This window comes from Thunnus thynnus, chromosome 17 (assembly GCF_963924715.1).
Source record: "Thunnus thynnus chromosome 17, fThuThy2.1, whole genome shotgun sequence".
Classification (NCBI taxonomy): Eukaryota; Metazoa; Chordata; class Actinopteri; order Scombriformes; family Scombridae; genus Thunnus; species Thunnus thynnus.
The window spans coordinates 10,531,964-10,549,531 of record NC_089533.1 but is presented as its reverse complement, the minus strand read 5'-3'; the positions used below and the strand labels follow the sequence as shown (position 1 = coordinate 10,549,531).

At 39.5% G+C, this 17,568-nt stretch overlaps 3 protein-coding genes across 5 annotated transcripts in view; 2 read left to right on the top strand and 1 right to left on the bottom strand.

Annotated features, from left to right (window-relative positions):
• The window catches only part of mrtfbb (myocardin related transcription factor Bb), a 79,833-nt gene extending 71,821 nt beyond the window's left edge, over window positions 1-8,012 (bottom strand). For all 3 annotated transcript variants that reach the window (XM_067571086.1, XM_067571088.1, XM_067571087.1), the window contains exons 1-3: window positions 7,921-8,012; window positions 7,705-7,763; window positions 888-932 (exon numbers count right to left, since the gene is read on the bottom strand). The gene's annotated coding sequence lies outside the window, so the exon portion shown is untranslated. The remainder of the gene's footprint in view (window positions 1-887; window positions 933-7,704; window positions 7,764-7,920) is intronic.
• igfals (insulin-like growth factor binding protein, acid labile subunit) lies at window positions 4,268-7,316 on the top strand. The gene is made up of 2 exons (XM_067571093.1): window positions 4,268-4,370; window positions 4,522-7,316. The coding sequence occupies exon 2, from the start codon at window positions 4,527-4,529 to the stop codon at window positions 6,258-6,260; it is 1,734 nt and encodes a 577-aa protein (XP_067427194.1). The 5' UTR covers window positions 4,268-4,370; window positions 4,522-4,526; the 3' UTR covers window positions 6,261-7,316.
• Window positions 8,013-8,109: 97 nt separating the features above from the next.
• LOC137168477 (dynein axonemal assembly factor 8) lies at window positions 8,110-17,230 on the top strand. Its single transcript, XM_067571083.1, has 29 exons — window positions 8,110-8,285; window positions 8,399-8,509; window positions 8,604-8,738; window positions 8,840-8,950; window positions 9,078-9,177; window positions 9,315-9,414; window positions 9,492-9,734; window positions 9,822-9,911; window positions 9,991-10,135; window positions 10,215-10,403; window positions 10,506-10,646; window positions 10,733-10,894; window positions 10,988-11,095; window positions 11,245-11,386; window positions 11,572-11,854; window positions 12,210-12,289; window positions 12,454-12,608; window positions 12,971-13,097; window positions 13,794-13,925; window positions 14,010-14,174; window positions 14,565-14,867; window positions 15,156-15,319; window positions 15,403-15,544; window positions 15,700-15,794; window positions 15,885-15,999; window positions 16,246-16,442; window positions 16,543-16,628; window positions 16,723-16,792; window positions 17,014-17,230. The coding sequence occupies exons 1-29, from the start codon at window positions 8,208-8,210 to the stop codon at window positions 17,080-17,082; spliced, it is 4,038 nt and encodes a 1,345-aa protein (XP_067427184.1). The 5' UTR covers window positions 8,110-8,207; the 3' UTR covers window positions 17,083-17,230.
• The last annotated feature ends 338 nt before the right edge of the window (window positions 17,231-17,568 follow it).

The window sequence follows — 17,568 nt, the reverse complement described above, 5'->3', positions numbered from 1 at the left end:
TCAGTTCCACAATACAATCAATAACTGCACAACTCTCTAATTCTACATCCTCATTCATCCTTCTAGGACAAAAAATTCTGAGATTACACATTTAGAAAGCATCTCTCCCTCTCGTAACATTAGGAAACAAACAAAATTGAATTCTTAAAGAAAGAAAAGCTAAAATTCTGTATTTTAAAAGTATTTTTATTCATTGAGATATAATCCCTCATGTAGCTTGATTATGACTTACAGTGAGCATTTTAAACCTTGTATGTTGAAGTTTGCTTCATGTATGAACACAATATTGTATATTTCATAAGTTAAATTAAACTTATTTACCATATACTAATTCTTCAATGTTATGCACCAAACAAGGATCTGATAGCAGTCTGTTTCACAAAGCTAACTTGGAAAATCGAAGGACATAATTGGGTCATCAGCTGCAATGATTTGCTCTGGTCACAATGATCACACAGTGGCTGAGTTCTGGCACTTTCCAGATGTCGAGACAAAGCCGACGGTTTCTCTCTCCTCCTAGAAAGCAGTGAGTTGACTGTGAGCTCAGAGTGTTATTAATAGCCACCGCAGGGGTGTGGAGGGTATTTGGCTGTCAAAGTGTTGAGGTGGCACCAGGGTTCAGATCGGCGCTGAACCATGATCACCTGCATGGGTGAAAGGCCGCTCACTGCAAGCATATAGTCTGCTCTGAACAACCATGTCTTTTTTTTTTTAGAGTTGTCTCTCTAAAAGACGACATATTGTCTTTGTTCAGTTTTTAAGTCGCTGTGAAGGGATAACAGTCCAACTATCCGCCAGTGGATGGCAGTGTTGACTGAGCCTGTTGTCCTTTAATAGAAACTCAGTGTATGTTTGACATTAAAATATTCACATTCAACTCAACTTACCTTACTTCACTTGAATGGTTAAGCTGGATTGTTCTCACTTGAAGCCTGTGTAGGGACAAAGAAAACGATTTAGTTCAATTAAGCCTCTCCACTTAGTTAATATCAGAGAATAAGAAAAGCTCTATCCTTTAACCTTTCCATTTTGTGTGGGCCCTGTTAAAGCAACAGAGAACAGAGGAACAGAGAATAATTCCTTCGGTTGTCTCTCGTGAATGTATGCACCGCTATGCTCCATGTCATGTGCAACAGACCAATAGGAGGGTCCAACATTATGCATATCCGAAGGCCCACTGCACCAGCACAGGAGGAGTAATCTGTTGCTTCATGGTTGTCTGGATTAAGAAGCTATTTCATCCTGAGGTTGAGTTTACTGCATTCAGCTGCTGGCTTTTATGTACTTATCTGAGGTTCACTTGGGATTGTACTGTGGTGCTTGGCTGTCTGTGCCTTACAAAACTACAGCAGGTACATCTTAGTAAATCTTTCCAGAGCTGTTTATCTCACAGTGTTTTATGTCTGACAAGGTTAACTGGAAATGTTGCATGGTTTCAAAGGTGAATCAGCCCTAACCGTAAATTGTACAAACTACTTGGAGAGCAGCCCAAGCAAAGACACATAAACACAAAACAAATAAACGGTATTGATCCCAGTCACAATTCCACTTTTGATAGGTTGAGTGAAGAATTTCAACCTGCACCTGTTAGCATAATACCAAAACAGAGATTTCGACAAAATCACTGGCCATGTTGAGATGAGTTTAGAAAACTGACCCAATCTGTGAAGCAACACTTCGACTATAATACATTTACAGTACAATAAAATAAATAAAATGATAATAAAATATATATATATAATAAACTACACTTAAAAACACCAGCAAAATACTAAACTGTCTTGATTTCTGAGTGTGATCTTGATAGAAAAAGGTTAAAAATGTCAATAAAGAGATGTACTACAGTAAGTAACTTAAACAAGCCTAAAAAAGCAGCATCCGAATCAACCTCAGGGCTCATTATGTACAGTTTATGTTTTAAATTATGCTGAAATATTGTATTAGTCTTCTTTGGCATTTCATGACATTTATTTGCAGAGCAGTACACTGAAGAAGGTGGTATGATGGGCTTCAATACTGATCAGCATGCATTGGTCCAATTTAGATTGACATCATGCCTTTCAGGGCTGTTCTCCACTGCTGAGGAAGCAATAATTTATCCAGAGTAATTTGAGGAAAGCAAGACACAGCCCAGTCAGACACTTAGAGCCACAGCAGCAGGCTCTGCCGCACACTATTAAGACTCCTCTCCTCCACTCAGGAAGCTCACAGCAACTGAAAAACATGGGAACCTTTGTGTCTGGTTGAATGCCATTGAATGAGTCAGTTACATAGAGGTGTTTGTCAGGGGAACAACAATCATGAAACAACTCGCTATCGCAGCCAGTTGGTGTGGCTTTTTTTTTTTTTTTTGACTGAAACTGCAGTGTTTTATTTCTCTGTTTGTATAATTATGTGATATTCATTTTATGAAACAAAAACAGCCCTCTTCAATAGCCTATATACATTATCCAAAGACGTCAAGACATATGAGAACTATGGCTCTATAATGTTACCTGACAAGATTGAACTCATAACATGTTCTATGTCCGGCACATGCTCTATTGACCATTAAAATAAAACAAACTCTCTTTTAAAAGCTTTCGAGAGCCCTTTACAGACAAAGGACATACCATGCTGTTGGGCCTAGACATGAAAACAAGCCAGCAGTGCTCTCTACTGGCAAAAGAAATAAAAATTTGAATTCATAGATTCCTTAGTCTTCTCAGTAAAGATTATCACAACTTCCTCCAGGATTAGTTAAATGGAGATTGATTGATTGATTGATGGGACATATGCAGATATATGCATGCATTGGTCTTTTTCCACATTTGACATGCCATTAAAAATAAATATGACATGTATTTCTTTTTGGTATATGACAAATGTATTTTGTCAACAAAAAAATCAAATAATACTACAGGAAAACAGAAGATACTCGAGAAAAACACTGTGTACTGTCCAAATGTGTGCCATATTTATCCTTCAATATAAAACTTTTCAGTTAATTACACATTTAAAAACATCAATTTTGGATTTAAACTTAAATGGCAATGAATTTGATGCATACATCTAAATTAATCTGTGTGGGACTATTAAATAAATCCAAGAACTATTTTCACTCCCATATAAAATTACAATTATTGATAAGGTAATGTTTTTTCAGTAAATCCACTGAGTGCAACCTCAGGCTACTAGAGACGTCGAGGTTGTCTTGCGCATCACATACCCTTCCTACCTAAAGAGAATCAGATTTAGCCTACTTATTCTCTGTGGAAATTGGACAGACTTGAGTGACATACATTAATTTAGAGGATGTGTTCAATGAAATTAATTTCTCCATATTGTTATGAATCCTATTTTGGTAAGTCAGTCAATGAAATTTACATGCAAACACACAGTGTTATCTGGATTTGGTTGTCCTTTAGAGCACGACCGGTTCATGGCTGTCTAAAAGAACCCAGATACCAAGGGAAAAACAAACAGTAAGTTAGTCATTACAATCATAGACGTGATTAGGAAATGGACCTCTGGAACTGACCTCATCCTGCACTGTCGAATAAGTGAATGAAACAGGAATGGCACTGGCATAACAGTTTTCATGAAGTCTCTTACAGACAGCCTAATAACAGTTGAATTTATACAAATATAACAAGGCATTACGGCAAGGGGGTTGCTTATAATAATAATTAGTTAACTATACTCTAAATCAATATGTAATATTAGGTGTTAACTAGAGTATGAAGTGGCATACAATACCCCTTCATATTACCCCTTGGTAATATGGTGCTTTCTAAATGGGTAATGTATACAAAGTCATATTACTTAAGTTAAGGGTCTAGTGCACTGGGTTCATCTTATCTCTTTACCACTGTATATCAGTTACAATCTACAGTAAATGCACTCAGTGACAGGACCCTGACTTTAGTAAACACCAAAGGCTACTTTCACTGAATCTCTTTTTAGGTCGATAATACAGGATGTGTGTGATATATTAAGGATAAATGAGGTATGTGTATATATAATCCTTAGAGATTTCAAGAAAGTACTGTTGTCACCATATTGAGCCAATGAACAGTATGGTCTCATTTTAATAACTTTATAACAGTGGAACTATTAATGACATTAAGGGTTATGGATTTTAAATGATCACAGTTGATATTAGTGATAGCCAGCTAATTGTCCTCTAAAAGATGAAAAATTCCTGGCAACATTCAGCACAAACCTAATGGAAATTAATGGGTTAATTGTACACATTCGGTGCACTTGACTTCGAAAAAGGTTTGGGGGCTTGGCCGACTTTCCATACAGCATACAAACAATTGCACAAGGTTTGGTCATTCAGCATTTCACAGCCTGTCCACCTTAAATCAAGATCTCTCGGGTTTAAGGTAAGCAATATACCTTAAGAGCAAAACATTAACAATTACATTTTTCTGAAAAAACTATAATTAAATATATAACAAAGCATCATATTTTATACCATTCTGTAAAAATGTCCAAGAGTGAATTTACTGAGTGATGTTAATACTCTATACACAGCTGTTATGCGAACCATTGTGCTGTTGGTGTTGTGGGTACTGGGAACATCACTGGTGTTGTCAGACCCCGACACAGCCGGAGAGAAGGTGACCGAAGAGCCAATTCCATGTTCTAAGGGATGCACCTGTCTGCACGATGAATACAGCTTGGAGCTCAACATGTACTGCAGTGCTCGAAACTTCACGCAAATCCCACCTGATATGCCGCCAGCCACACACTCTCTCTGGCTGGATGGCAACTTATTCACCTCACTCCCAGCATCGTCTTTCAAGGATCTTACCAATCTGGACTTTTTGAATCTGCAGAGTGGCCAGCTGGTGACCGTTGACCCTCAGGCTTTCAAAGGACTTCGGTCACTAGCACACATTCACCTTGAGCGAAATCGCTTGCGGGCGTTACCGGGTACTATCTTCGAGAACACACCTAACCTTGCCTCACTTAGTCTGCATAACAACCAGCTGACTCGTATCGAGGAGAGACTGTTTGCTGGACTTTCACACATGTGGCTTCTGAACCTAGGGTGGAACTCAATAGCAGTCTTACCTGAGACAGCTTTCCATGACCTCCAAGGTCTACGAGAGCTTGTTCTTGCAGGGAACAGGCTTGCTTACTTGCAGCCACAGCTCTTCCAAAATCTTGCTGAGCTCAAAGAGTTGGATCTAACCGGAAATTATCTCAAGGTCATCAAGGCTAATGTGTTTGTTAAACTCACTAAACTGCAAAAGCTTTACCTGGCCCAAAATCAGATCGTGACAGTGGTTCCCAGAGCCTTTGTAGGCATGAAGTCACTCAGATGGCTGGATCTCACAAAAAACAGACTGACTGCTCTTCATGACGACACTTTTTTGGGACTGCACAGTCTTCATGTGCTGCGTCTTTCCAACAACGCTATCACTGGAATTAGGCCCAGGACTTTCCGTGATCTGCAGTACCTAGAAGAACTACGACTCAGCTACAACAGGATCAGAGCCCTGGGCGAGAGGATCTTTGAAGGCCTTAGTCATCTGGAGGTCCTGGAGCTAGAGCAAAATAACGTACAGGAGGCACAAGTTGGTAGTTTCACAGGCCTGTCTCATGTGGCTGTCATCAACCTGTCTGGAAGCTGCTTCCACAGTCTACCAGACCAAGTGTTCAAAGGCCTGTCGAATCTTCACAGCCTTCATCTGGACAGAGGCTGCCTAACAAGAATCACAACTCAAGCATTCACTGGACTGTCTGGTCTACGAAGGCTTTTCTTGCAATACAACAACATCTCTACAGTGGAACGCCAGAGCTTTGTAGACCTGGTAGGCCTTCTGGGACTAGACTTGAGATTCAACAAGCTGGAGGTTCTCCCAAGCAACACATTTTCTGGTCTAAAGAATTTGGAGTACTTGCTATTGTCCAACAATGAATGTCGGCAGTTTTTACAAAATGGCACAAAGCAGCTACTTCCAAGGCTGCGCTATCTAGACCTGAGATCTAATGCCTTGACAAGCATGGTCCCTGATTTCCCAGAGAGTATGGAAAAACTTTTGCTGTCTGGGAACCGGTGGAAATGTGATTGCGGTGCCCTCCCACTCAGAAACTACAGCCTGAGAAATCCACTGGTGGTACCTCGGCAAGTGGAGACCCACGCAGAGAGTGAAGAGCCTGACACTACTATCACCATATACAACAACATTACATGCACCAGCCCACCAAATCTAGCTGGTGTGGACCTACGGGATATTGACAATGAACACTTCCAAATCTGCTAAGCAGACACACACATACATGGTTATATAATTAGTTGGCATACAGGACAGAATATTGCAGAATTGTCACATGTAATATTTTCAACAATACAACTTAATTTTCAGATTTTAAGATTAAAACTGTAATACTGATGTGTGATTCAGGTTCTTATTTCACATTGACTATTAACAGAAAAATTATTGTCATCTGTAGCCTTTACAGAAAATTTGCTTCAAAACATATTTGAAGGATTGTGAAGATTTTTTTTTCAATTAAAAAAACAACAACAATAACAACAACAACAACAAAAAACATTTTAATTTTCCTTCAGCTTTATGGAGTTTTATGTTAATAGTGAATGTGTGATTGTGGGAAAGTGCAACTACAGTGAGTAAGCTGCCACCTCTTTGCAGAAAATAGAATTTTATTCAATCCACAAGAAAATGCTTTGAGATAATTCAATTTATACTGACATTAGAGAGTAAAAGAGACTGTATATACCTTAGTTTTACCGCTTAAGGATCGGTTTGCTTGATATGGAGACAGTTTTGCAAAAGATATAAAAACAATGGATGAATTTAAATGTGATGTATTGTCCAAAATGTTTTAATATATTTAAAAATGTATTCTATTCCTCTATATACTATCCTTTATGAACCATTTGGACCTCCCTTTATACTCTTGAACACAGAAAGTATCAAATTTACATTACTATGGGACAGCACTTTCATTACTGTGGTCATGAGCATTTTGGGACAATGAAAATCGTGCTAACGAGCCAGAAAAGTCAGCAAAACCATGGCACAGCCCTGTAATTTGATATGTAAACATAGGTTAATGTTTGGCTTCTTAACCTTATGCAAAACATTTAAATGGCACTTTAACTTTAAAACATCAAGGTATAATATATATAATTTATGTGACTGGGCTGGATGTACAAAAAGTGTGGCAAAAAATTACAGACAGGAGGAATTATGAATATCTGTACAGCTGGTGTCTTCATGTAATGCTTGTTACTTTAAAGTAGTTTGAACTGTTAGGAAATTGTCTTAGAAGTGCAATAAATTGATTAAAACGTGTGTGCCTTCTCTTTATTAAGCATGTTTCATGTAAGTTACTCCCCACCTCCCAAAAAGTACTACACACAGGGTGCAAAATTAACTTTTTTGTCCACCTGCCAAATGGTTAGTGCATGTTCAAATTTTACCAGCTACTCAATAGATTATCATCTTTTTTTTTTTTGGCATATGTTTGAGTGAACATAGAGAGTGAAGCAAATCTACCAGCCACTTGCATATTTTACCAGCATTTGACTGGTGGCTGGTGCTAATTTTCTTCCCTGCAGACACAACAGTAAGTTACCTACTGGCTGATAGTATGCCCAGGCATAAAAAACTGGCAAAGCTTCACAGAAAAAAAACACAGAAAATGATATAGCTAACAAACACAATCACATGAAATATGTACCTGGATAGTAGCAGAATATGTATACTGCTCAGTCAAACAGTTGGCTAGTCACGCAGCACCTACAAAAGATGAACAGGTATTAATTTAGCACAATAGTCATCTAGCTAGCTTGTCATCTAACTGCAAATAACCACGTCAGAACACTAGCATGTTCATGAACTGATGTATATATAAACACTTGGCTATATTTGTTACAGACTACTGAGCTTAACCTACCTCGGACATGTCTCTCTCTCTCTCTCTTAAGAACAGCCACAGCACCGTGTTTGTAGGTTAATTGTTTGTTCAGGTGCAAAACACTTTCCTGTGATTTTACGTGCGGCTTAAATTAGTGGCGATATTTCTGACAACACCTGAAGGTAACACAGCAGTGTTGACGAGGCTCACGTGCCGTGCAGAGAAGCTTTCTGTTGCCAGTGGTAACCAAGGATCCTCAAATACTTTCCTCAAAGTTACATAACACAGGTTTATCTTTCTTTCTGGTTTATTTATGGCCGCTGGAAATGGAGCTGAATCATTGGAATTCAATTCTGGAGAAAGTGAAACCGCATATACCGACCATCAACTTTAATTCTTCATCGGTAGGCTGTTTCTTTATTCCTAAAATGAAAAAGTGATAACATCTGCTAACTGTCACGAGCATAATTCACGTTAGCTAAAGCAGATAACACCAAACAATGTTACGTCTTTACAGTCTGAGGATGAAGGGATTGTCACAATTTTTCAAAGACCAGCTGGTCTTTCTCTGAAGGTCCCTGAAGACACCCAGGAGGACAGTTTTCCAATGGAAGATGCTGAACTGGAGGTTATTCAATTATATTTTCAAGAGTGTTATAATGCTAGTAATGTCAGGACCCACTGACCTGACATAAACTGTCTGTGTGTTTGTATGAGTCCAGGAGCTGTTGAAACCTTTCGCACAGACATGCTGGTCAGAAGAGAATTGCAGCCAGAGTGTGAAGTTGGATGATGAAATTTTAGAAAGCACTACTGCAACTCACTGGGGTACACAGCACTCTGGTACTGCTGCTGAGGTGGGTTATATTCATCTGCAGTCACTGTCCTGATGAGATTACAGTAAAGCACTCTCATCAATCATTTCCTTTCATTCCTTCTCTGTGTCTCCATTATAAAGGCAAGTGCTTGTGAGAAAAATCTAGTGGGGTTGAACAGAGTCAAGCTGGATGCAAAATCAAATGTGGACAACACTAAATCTGATAAGGGTTTTCCTGTTCTCTCATTTGCGGTGAGTTTGGTAAAGTAAAAAGATCATCTTCACCAGTTATGCTTGATGCAGGTAAATATTCTCAATACAAGGTGCTGTTTTTATCCAAAAAAATACCCTTTTTTTAACACACTTAAATTACATTCAGATGCTTGATCAGTGGGATTTGGATGATGTCCTCCAAAATCTCAAAGATGAGCTGCCTCTGCAACAGGGTGTGTCAGGGGAAGTTGCAAAAATACATGCAGGTAAGTGATACTTACTTGTGCTCATTATAGCAATAGTGATCTATAAAGGGTTTGTAGATAATTATGGGCCTATTTATTTAATATTTTACGTTGTGAATTTGCTGTGTCTATAGTTTCAAACCAATTTCTCTTCATAGATGGTGACAAGGACAGGTCCCAGAATATAATGGAGAAGCTTGTTGCTTTCTGCAAGAGCCAGTCTGTGTCAGATCTTGTGAAAAATCCTAACCACATTAGGTAAGTTAACATAACAAATAAAGTTTTGTAACCAAATCCCTAAAATAATAATAATAATAATCACCTGTTTCCTACAGACAGAATAATGTGTGCAATAAATCATTTGAAAACATGGCAACAGAGTTGCAGTTGAGCCACCAGGAATGTCCCACAGTTTATATTGACTTGCGCTGCCCTGATCCTTCAATAAAACCACCAAGAACATCCCCAAAGCTTTCATCAGATTACAAGTCACCAGCCAAACACAACACTCACCAGGAAATACCACCTGCAAAGAAACCCAATCTTAAAGTGCATATTGGATCACGGGCGGGGGACAGGTAAATATATCTTGCATTGGAAACATTTGTCATGCTTCAGTTAAGCACATTTTGTCCGAGTTCATATTGTCATTTTTCTGCTTCCAGGGAAGTGACTGGCAAGAGTATGTTGCTTCAGAAAATAAGGGAGATGAATGGAAATGGGAATAAATATCCCAAAGAACCAAAGCAGCAGAGGTATGGATTTTTTCTTTATTCATTCAGCACATCATTTACAATAAATTTAATATCTTAGCCATGATGATGCTTCTGTTAGAGACCAACGACAGAGGCAGCAAGTTAAGCAGACATTACAACATGAACACCAGCAAATTCTCAAGGAACTGAAAATACATCGTCCGACTAAATCTGTCAGAGAGAAGCAGCCAGCTGCTGAAAAGACTGATGTTCTTTATGATTTTGTAAGTAACCACAACTACTCAAAATTTACAGTATCATTTAAAAAGTGCCAACACTTATTATTAATGGTTTGTTTTGCAGGAAGCATCTCATCTCCAGTCAATCAGTACACTTCCAGCAGATATTGCAAGTAAGGGGTGCATGCTACTTACTGTCAGTCTCTCCAGTCCTGGTATGGTTGAAGGCAGATCTTATGGAAAAAGAAAATATCTGGATCCTGTAACCAAAGCAAACATATACAACACTCTTGTGGCTTGGTTTCTGTCTTTGGTTAGTGTGCAGTGGCTCCTCTTTCCGAACATATGCCAAAGTTTATTATTAAAGCTGAGTTCATGCCTCAACTTGTCAGGGACACTTGTTTATGTGTGCTAGGTTGGCCCAGACCCTCATCATGATGAAGATGAAGTTGGTGCAAAGGTCCCGTTCTGGGTTACAGGACTCCAGCAGCTGTGGACTGAGGACGGGCTAGCTTTGCATGTTTTAGCTGTGGCTCGTTACAGCTATACACCAAGGGTGAATAGCAAAAACACACTTACTGTTTAGGCTTCACAGTGTGTAATAATCTGGGTGCTGATGCTGTTTTTTTGTTTGTTTTATAGAAAAGGGACACAGACATCCATGCACCTTTCCATAAACATGTCTGCAGATTCCTCTCCGAGACCCCTCTCGCTTTAATTGCCCACTGGCTACCTCCGACCTCACCCATCCACCTGCCTTCTTCTTATTTAAGTTGTTTTATCTCTGCCACTTCAAACAAAAAGGTGGATTGCTGCAGAGATTTTATATATTTCCAAGCACTCAGATGATTTTGCATTCTGTTGACTGTATTTTGTTGCCTTGGCTTTGTATTTCAGGTTATAGATAGGACATTTGGTCTCAGTCCAGGGTTTTACTGGCAGACTGTGGAAACTCAGGAGTGTGTTTGTAAGGGGAGAGAGACCGCACAAGAGCTGCACACAGAGGTGAGGACGTTGCCCTTCAAAAGTGCAGTAGTTGTACCTTGTCATTAGTTGTTCCGTTCCAACCGCTGTCTTTTGATCTCAGGAAACAGTGAGTCACTGATGTAGCAGGAACTGAATTTATGCTAACTTTCCCTTCATTTCTGTTGTAGGTATCATTCACTCTGTGGTGTGCCTTTTCCCTACATCCCATCATAACACACCATACCCTCCAGCTCGTTCTCGACTCAGGACTCGATGTGTGTGGTCTGCGGCTCCTTTATCCACCACAGGGGGTCCTGAGTAACTGTATTGGTAAGAATACCTGAAGCCCTTTGTTATAAAAGTGCTCAGTAATTTTCCTTCTGGCTCACAGGTCTGGTGTACATGCCGCCCTGGATCTCACTGTGGCCCAGGACCTTTGTAACATCAAATCAAAGCAAATGTCTTTATTGAATAAAAATAGTATTTGAAAACAAAACTCTCCATCTGATTCATAGGTGCTGAACCAGTTATCCAAAGAGCCGATGAGACCTGCTGGCCTGTCCTAGCTCTAGCTGTTCGGGGCCCTCGTGCTCACTCAGTGATGAAGGATTTAACCAATTCTTTAGATCCTATGCTGCTCAAGAAGACAGAGCCAACTTCTAAAACCCACTGCAGAGGTCAAGGATCTCCACTCTTGTACTCCCCTCAACTGGCCAGTCAAGTCCACAAGGAGCTGTGCTTGTGGTTTTCAGGACGGCTTCGAGGAGGAAGGACACAGAATCACAGCCAGCCTAATAAGTTTGTCAAAATTCCAAAATGCAAAAATTCATTCAACGGTGTATTATTTTTACTTTGTGTAAGGTTTTTCTTTAAACTTCTTAAATTTATTATTAGACTATGTTGACCAATTATTTGACCAACTATTTCAAAGTAACTGTGGATAAATATAGTTGAAAATCATGCACCTCTAAATCTAAATCTTATTGTTCAAAGAGTTAAGTTTTACTGAAATAGAGATCTTATTTATTACATATTACAGTATAGTCCTCTTATCCTTTGTCCTTTGTATTACTGTGACTCTGATTTTGTATTATAATAGTGATATAATCAGTCACTTTAAGCACATGAATAAAAGACTCCCTTTTGATTGTAGGGTTGTATCTTCAGGAGACAGAGCTGGATGCAACCTGTTCAATGTAAGATCATCCGCCCTTCTGTGTGCTACAACTAAAGGTACTGTAACTCAGCAAGGAGCTGAAACTGTCACAAGTGGAACGCTGTATTGTGTCCATATTTCATTTTCAACTCTCATCTTAACTGTCCCAAGGGAAATTTTGTTTGCAGTGAGTATCAAAGAGTAGAGTTGCTAGCCCACCCGCCTCTCTCCCCCTGCACAGGTGACATGCTCCTTGTGGTGTCACCCATTGTGCCTCCATGTTGCTACGTCCAAGTGCTGGCTGTATGTGAACGTAGAGGCTTCAGTCTGAGGGGGCTGCAGAGGTTGCAGCTACAAAGTAACGGAGCTGCAGTCCTGGGACTCACCAACCAGCAGGTAAACAAATGTGCGATAGAATAAAATAGAAGAATGGGGAGCTGACACAATATTTTATTGAACCTCATGAATCAAAGTCAGCAATTGATCTCTGATTTATGATATATTTTTATTTTCGTTGCTCTCTTGGGAAATTCACCATTTTCTAGAGAAAATGGAGGTGGACAGTAGTAATGGTTATGGTTGTCACACCCTTGAGCTTGTATTGAAATGAGGACATTTAGGCTGCATCATAATAGAAACTGTAGCTTTAATTGTAAGTAAATGTATTCAGATGGTGAATTTTTTGATGCATTCAAATGTTTCTAGCTATGGCCAATGTTTATTTTTACAGTCTTGAATCCTGTATGTGTTTTCCTCAGGCACTTGTGTATTGCAGTCCACCTATTGTCCCCCTGGATCAGGAGGAGCTAGAGTTGCCTTCTCACTCTCTGGTGTTGATACTGAGGAAAGAAAATGCATTGTGTCACAGTGTTACTCTGCCAGCAGGTCTCAAATTCCATCTCACATTATATTTACAGCATCATTCATCGAGTAAATTATATGAAAAGCAACAACTAAGAGTCTACAGCCATGCTAGTGGCTCTGTGAGGCTATAATTAGATACAGCAGTGCTGAAAGCTAAATGCTTAGTCAGCATGCTAACATGCTAATAATGACAATGCTAACATGTTAATGTTAAGCAGGTATAACGTTTGCTAATTAGCATATAACACAAACTTGGTCATAAATCAAAGCTTTGGACAAATTAAAAATTTCAGAGGATAAAGTTACATCTGCAGTTCATGCAATTACAATTCAATTCATGTGGTATTTCACCTCATTGTGGCGCTAGATGTAGTCAGGAGATCTCCAAAGTCATTAGGATTCATCACCAAATTTCATGGCAATCCATCAAATAGTTGTCAAGATATCACTAACAGGCAAAAATGCCAACCTGCTGGGGCACTAAAGGAAAAGTCAGGGGATCACCGAGGTAAACTCGGGGGACCAAAATTTCATGGGAATCAATAGTTGCTGATATTTTTCAGTCTGGAATGCCGTTAGCATGGCTAAAAATATGTAGTGTAAAATGATATGCAATAAGACTTCTTATTATCTAAAAACTGCAGATAATGTGCAAAGTCTGCATTGCTAATTATATTTCCATTTAAATAATTTTGTCCAATTGCCATATTGTTTCAGCCCTGATGAGAGAATTCGAGGCACAACAGCTTCTGGGTTGCATCCGCTCCAGACGTAATGATGATCAGGCAGTAGAGCCAAGCTTGTGTTTCCACACTGTGCCTTACAACAGCAACCTGTTCCATATATTTGGTAAGCACTGTGAATTCAATGTAAGTAAAGATTCTAGTAGAATATCCTCTACTGTTTTTTTATGTATATATGTTTTCTTTTTAGTTAGGTGTATGTGGGCAGTGCCAAATCCTTCCGATGTGATCCTGTCACGGCAAAAGTGTCCATTCAAGTCTGACATGGAGCAGGTGGTGATTTTGACACTGTGTGGAAAGGACATGAGCCAAGGCCTGAGCCTCCTACACAGAGTGCTGACAGAAAGGCCACAAGGTGGGTGAAGGTCCTATGTATTTCTCATAGCACAGCCTGTCCTGGGTTTTGGAACTGGGGGCAGCAGTAAATAAACAAACACACTGTCAAATACACAAATCAACCCACACAGTTCAGCAAGTGAGCAAATTAATGAGTATGTGAGTGAATTACTTTATGCATCCAAGTGTAAGTAAGAAATATTACTAACCCAACTGTTGTCAATAAAATCTATTTATGTGTAAGAAGACAAATGAGAGAGTATTGATATAATTAAGTAAAAAGCATCCTATGACAAAGACGATAGGTTAACCTGTATTTGGCACTTGATGAGTATGACATTTATGAAGAGCTATTAAAGCGGAAATTTGTTGCCATTCTTCTCTGCTTATATTTTCCTTGATTTTTAAGGTGGTGTGCAATATTCACCATTTGAGCTGCTTGGCCTGAAGTGGCTGCCCGTGTTGACTCGACTTCAGGCCCAGGGGCTGAGTCCTTATGAGGTGGGAGAGCAGCTGTACCATGGCAGTCTGGACCGTCTGATGTCATCTCCTGCTCTATTGTGTGCTCTTAGAAGACCGGATGCTTTTGCTTTACTGCAGAAGCTCCTACCACACGATTATCCTGGTGACCTGAGCGTCCTGATGTCACCCACACCTGAAGTGGCTTTCAGACAAGCCTCCCTCTTCTTCTTTGACCATGAGATGATTCCTGGTAAGTTTGCTGAGTGGGTGTATATACAAGGCTGTGTGTGAAAAAGTAAAAAAGGAGGGAAAGCAACCATATAAACATATTTGATATGTTTCAGGTATTAGTTAGTGTAATCTATAACTAGATTTTTATCAACTTACTTGTGCTTCAGTTTTTTCTTTGCACTAATTTTGCTATATTTGTTGTATAACTTGTAAAAGCAGCAAATGATAAATGTGATGTTGTACTCTGAATATATATTGGCGTTTTCAGTGATACTGTAGAGCAGGAACAAGCTAACTTTCTGTTCAGATCCACAGATGCTGCTCACTGTGTTCCTCTTCAAACCGAGCGTCTGGAATCACACTCCGGCTACGATACTCTGCAAACTCCAGCAGAGTGGTCTCACGTTGGTGGGCTTGCGAGTAGTGACCCTGGACAAAAGTGATGCTAACTCACTACTGTCTGCGGAAAATGTAACTTAGAATGTCTAATTGACAAATGAGCCCTCTGTTCATGCCAACTGATAATTCATATAGGGTTAACTTGTTCTGTACAGGACCCCTCAGACTTGGAGGCCCGTGTGCAGTTCCTGTGCTCTGGCTCATCACTGGCTGTCTGCCTCAAGGGGGAAAATGCTGTGGAGAGGCTTCTGGACATGCTGGGCCAGGAGGACTCATCCCTGTGGACAGCCTGCTATGGTATGGCTCATTCATACTACAGCATCTACAGTATGATCAGTGCCCTGCGCCACATATTGGCTCACATTCATGAACTCTGAATCCACAGAGATAAACCAGTAAGAATAGAATTCCTGCGTATGTGTCAGTAAAATGTCAATAAACAAATGTCATAGGATCGGGAACATATCAGAGAGCAATTCAGGATGTCAAGAGGTTTTTCCCAGGGGGGCTCTGCTGTGCTGAAACCAGCATAATGAGACAAGAGCAGGTATACATGTCACACACAGCATAAGACTTCAAACTTTTGTGAAGTTGTCACCTGCACTACTTTATGTTTGTTGTTGATTTCTTGTTTCAGATATTTAGCCTGTGTTCAGACTCTTTAGCTTCTGTAGTGCGTGAGCAAAGCTGCACATTGGCCCCTGCAGCCAAAGAAGGTCTGTCACCTCTGATGGCACCAGGACCAAATGGAGGTTTGGACAGAGACACTATAATATATATGTATTGTGTATGTAACTTTCATTTAAACTTAACACTCTGCAGACCCATGATATGGCCTGTATTCAGGTTGCATGGTTCAGTCACTTCTAAAAGAAAAATGGGTCCCTTTAAATTATTTAATCATTTATTGGGACTTTGATGTTGAAATATGACTCAGTTCCAGATGACCTTTTTAGACTCTGCAGAAAACCAATGTCCAATTTGGCTTGTTTTTTTAGTACCAGGGACCCTGATACACATCGCTCTCTGGCAAACAACCTGTCTGCTGCTACCCTTAAAAGTGCCATCTCAGCTGGACATGCTGGAGCAGCTGCTGAGGTCAGGCTGCCATCTGGTGGCAGGGAGGTTGACCATACTGGATAATGAGCAGAGGCAACACATCGCCAGGATACTGTTATCAAGTGGAAATGAGAGGGTGAGGAGTGTGGCTTTGAAATAAGCTTTAGAACTTACTTTCTTCTCGTGCAGTGCAATCAGCAGTTGAGTTATCCTTTATCTCTTTGCATCCTTAAAAGATGACTCATCTTCACTCGGCCCCCTGCCTCATCATCGCTCTTCAAGGGGAAAAGGTTGTGACCCGCTTTGACTTGATCCTCCAGAGGTGTGGAAAAAGACAACTCGAACCTCTCAGTGCATGCATTTAGAATATTTGCTTTTAAATAACCCTTTACCTTTTCATTTTGTTGTTACAACAGCATTTACAAGGAGAGGTCAGACCTACAGAAAGTGGGGGAAACGATGATCTACCCAGAAAGTGAGAAAGAGGTAAATCATGAATATAAGTCAGCTTTTGCTTTAAGGTTTGCATTTTACTTACAAGACTACAAGTCAGGTGACTTTAGCTGCTCTATGGAAATCAACCAGGTGTACTGATTAACATTTGTTATATTGTCATGAATGTTTTCAGTTGGTGCTTCAAGTATTGCTCATTTTGCTGTTTGCTTACAGGCACCTTTAGACTATCTATGTTGTGTTCTCTCCACCAGGCCGAGCAGCTGATATGCTACCTGTTTGATGCCTTGTCTCCTGAGAGCTGGTATACCATTGTACCATAAAGTTAAAATGTGTGAAGACGTACATACACATACATACATGCATTTTATACTGAAAAAATGTAATTCATAATTCCAAATACATGTTTTAGATAATATAAATATCTTTTTCAAGCCATTGTAATGTAGTTTTTTTTTTTTCTAAAAATCGGTTTCCAGTCTTCTAAAGGTTCTGTTCTGTAGGTTGTGTTTGAGACAAAAAGTATTCACACATTTCAGATGAAAAATTATTTTAATTCTCAAGATGATAAAAAATAATTTTGTGAACTCTGTAAACCATTGCATAACTGTAGTGTAACAATTTAACAAGTGTTAACAAACTAGTAATACACTACAGAAGATATGCGGTACACAATCCTCAACGTAGAAAAGAAAAACCTAGTATTCTAAGACTTGCACCTATTTTTGTGTTCACAACACAAAAAATATCAATATACCAAAAGAATAATTCCTACAATTATCAGTAGAGAATTTCCTACATATTCATAC

Excerpts from the sequence above, each read along its gene's own strand:
- LOC137168477 (XM_067571083.1), top strand. The coding sequence starts at position 8,208 with ATGGAGCTGAATCATTGGAATTCAATTCTGGAGAAAGTGAAACCGCAT. Across the intron at positions 8,286-8,398 it reads TCAACTTTAATTCTTCATCG|TCTGAGGATGAAGGGATTGT; the intron begins GTAGGCTGTTTC and ends ACGTCTTTACAG. Across the intron at positions 14,868-15,155 it reads TGACCATGAGATGATTCCTG|ATCCACAGATGCTGCTCACT; the intron begins GTAAGTTTGCTG and ends CTTTCTGTTCAG.
- igfals (XM_067571093.1), top strand. The coding sequence starts at position 4,527 with ATGCGAACCATTGTGCTGTTGGTGTTGTGGGTACTGGGAACATCACTG.